Source organism: Sciurus carolinensis, chromosome 2 (assembly GCF_902686445.1).
Source record: "Sciurus carolinensis chromosome 2, mSciCar1.2, whole genome shotgun sequence".
NCBI classification, from domain to species: Eukaryota; Metazoa; Chordata; class Mammalia; order Rodentia; family Sciuridae; genus Sciurus; species Sciurus carolinensis.
Window position 1 is genome coordinate 19,345,358 of NC_062214.1, and position 3,084 is coordinate 19,348,441.

At 47.7% G+C, this 3,084-nt stretch overlaps 1 protein-coding gene across 1 annotated transcript; it reads left to right on the top strand.

The window, feature by feature from the left end:
• The first annotated feature begins 787 nt into the window (after positions 1-787).
• LOC124976257 (carboxypeptidase A2-like) lies at positions 788-2,049 on the top strand. Its single transcript, XM_047539218.1, is given in 3 exon segments — positions 788-823; positions 1,062-1,658; positions 1,660-2,049. Coding segments are annotated over 3 exon segments (1,023 nt in total).
• The last annotated feature ends 1,035 nt before the right edge of the window (positions 2,050-3,084 follow it).

Sequence of the window (3,084 nt, forward strand, 5' to 3'; positions counted from 1 at the left end):
CCCAAGACTATTTTGTTATTTGTGGAATGGAGATAGGTATTTCCCTCACAGGTGGACCAAAAAGACAAAATTAGTGAAAGAAACCAGCACGAAGTGCATCAAGCAGGCTAAGTCAAGTAATGCTGCAATAATGAACAACCCCAAAATCTCCAGGCCAAACAACAAAGTTTTATTTCCTACTGCACAAGAGTCTGTTGGGACCTCTGCTCCACATGCTCCTCCCTCAAGGACCCAGGCTGAAGGAGACTCCATTCCCATGACAAGCAGAGGGAAGGAAACGTGGCACCTAATAGACCCGTTTAAAGCTTCCACCCAGGAGTGATCCGTGTTGCTTTGCTCTCATCTCATTGGCCAAAACAAGCCACATGGTCACAGACCAATTCAAAAAGAAAGGGAAATTTAATGAGACCATATGTCTAAGGGTCCAAAAACAAGAAATACTGATGAGTAGCAAACTCACCCTCATAGTAGGCTTTCAAAAATGCTTTTTGCATAAGAAGAAATACATGAAACCCAGCTCAAGGGCAAAGGCCTCTGATGTGTGTCAGGATTGTGCTACGTAGAACTTACAGTGAAGAATCAATTAAATAAATTTTAGCAAAGCCACTCTGCTAGTCAGGACAAGAGCTGGGAGTTTATGTGAGAAATTGTGCCCTATCCATCACGTCCATGCCTGCTGATGCTACTCTGCGTAGCTCTGTCTTTACAAGTCTCTTTCTTCCTCATCTTCCAGAAGCAAGTACTATTGACTGCTTGAGGGGGATAAGGGGATTGGAAAGTCCCTGCCATGTGCATAATCAATGTTCCTGAGGTGCACAGCAAGGTTGGTCCAAGGACCAGGAAAAGACAGTACCTGGAAAGGCTCTGGAGCCGCCTTCTCCTGTGTGCACGAGATGCAGGGGTGGAGAGAATAGGAGAAAGACATGAACCAGAGAGATCATATCCTGTAGAGGTCAGGAAGAGGAAAGCTTGGCACTGGGAACGGAGTGTCATCATTTCCTTTACAATTATAAACTGAAATGCCTTGCTATCAACTAAATCATAGATCTGGTTTATCTTAGGTTCTGTTGGACCAAGAGAAAGAAGAAATGCTGTTTAATCAGAAAAGAGAACAAAATGATAACTTCAACTTTGGGGCCTACCGCACCTTGGAAGAGATTTCCCAAGAAATGGATAACCTCGTGGGTGAGCACCCTGATCTAGTGAGCAAAGTGAATCTTGGCTCTTCTTTTGAAAACCGACCCATGAACGTGCTCAAGTTCAGCACTGGAGGAGACAAGCCAGCTATCTGGCTAGACACTGGAATCCATGCTCGAGAGTGGGTTACACAAGCTACTGCATTGTGGATAGCAAATAACATTGCCTCCGATTATGGAAATGATCCTTCCATCACCTACATTTTGGATACCATGGCCATCTTCCTGCTGCCAATCACAAACCCAGATGGATATGTGTTCTTTCAAACCCAAAATCAGATGTGGCGAAAGACTCCGTCCAAGGTCTCTGGAAGCCTCTGTGTTGGTGTAGATCCTAACCAGAACTGGGATGCAGGTTTTGGAGGACCTGGAGCCAGTAGCAGTCCTTGCTCTGATTCATACCATGGACCCAGGGCCAACTCTGAAGTTGAAGTGAGATCCATAGTGGACTTCATCAAGAGTCCATGGGGAATTCAAGGCCTTCGTTACCCTCCACAGCTATTCCCAGCTGCTCATGTACCCTTATGGGTATAAATGTACCAAGTCAGATAACTTTGATGAGCCGGATGAACTGGCCCAAAGGGCTGCCCAGTCTGTGACAAGCCTGCATAGCACCAAGTACAGAGTGGGACCAATATGCTCAGTCATCTACCAAGCCAGTGGCAGAAGCATTGACTGGTCCTTTGACTCTGGCATCAAGTACTCATTTGCCTTTGAACTGAGAGACACAGGCCACTATGGCTTCCTCTTGCCGGCCAAGCAGATCTTACCCACAGCTGAAGAAACCTGGCTTGGTTTGAAGACAATCATGGAGCACGTGCGAGACCACCCATATTGGGGCGCTGTGGAATAGACAAACACCATTAAAACTCTTTGGTTTAAAGCCAAAAAAAAAAAAAAAAAAGATGCAGGGGTAGAGGGTCCACGTATTCTGCAGGACACACCCAGTCCCTGGGCTAAAGTGGAGGCCACTCCATTAGAGTGCCTGTCCCTTACTCATCTTTTGGAAAATGCATGTCTACTGGCCCAGATACTGGAGAGGATGTGTCCTTATCCAAGTGTAGAAGACAAGTCCTGACACACCCATCGGGCTCTCCTCACCATCACACACAGGCACCCTGCACACACGTGCACACACATGCAGTCACCTGTACACAGCCCACGCCCACTTGCATTGCACATCATTAATACACCGTATGAGTCTGAGCCACAGGCAGCAATCACTTGTGCAGCAGCCACGGGCACCTGACCCAGCGACGTGAGTTACGGTCATCCCTGGTGCATGTGTTTTGCTAAACTATGTGAAATTGCTCTTTCACTGGCAGTTTCAATTGGTTCAAACCAATGCAGGCACAGCTACTTAAAACCACAGCTATTTCATACATGTACACACACACACACACACACACACACACACACACACACACAGAATGCACCACCACACATTCAACTCCACCTATTGTCCTACCCAGGCCATAGGCTCCTTGGCAGTGAGTTCAATCACTGTCACTACCAAGGCTGCAATTAAAGCTCCACTCTAACCATCCAAAACATCAGTCCCTGGGGCTTGGCCTCTGTGGCCCTGGCTTCACTCCAGCAGTTGCGTTCAACGTCTGCCCCCACCCGTGGCCTGTCCACTTAGCCTCATCCTTAATCGCAGAAGCACCAGTCTCCCTTCAGGCAAAGGCTGCCGAGATGGCACGCAGCCTCGCTCTCTGTCTTGGAACTCCAGCCCCAACCTAAAACACCACACAATCAAGGCACTCCTGCTAGGGCGCAGGGGGGAGATTCATTGACCCAGAAGGCCCCAGGACTCAGAACTGCCAAGGTGACCTTGAAAGTAGTTATCGAGCACTAATTATATGTGTCTTAAGCCATTTTCTGCTGC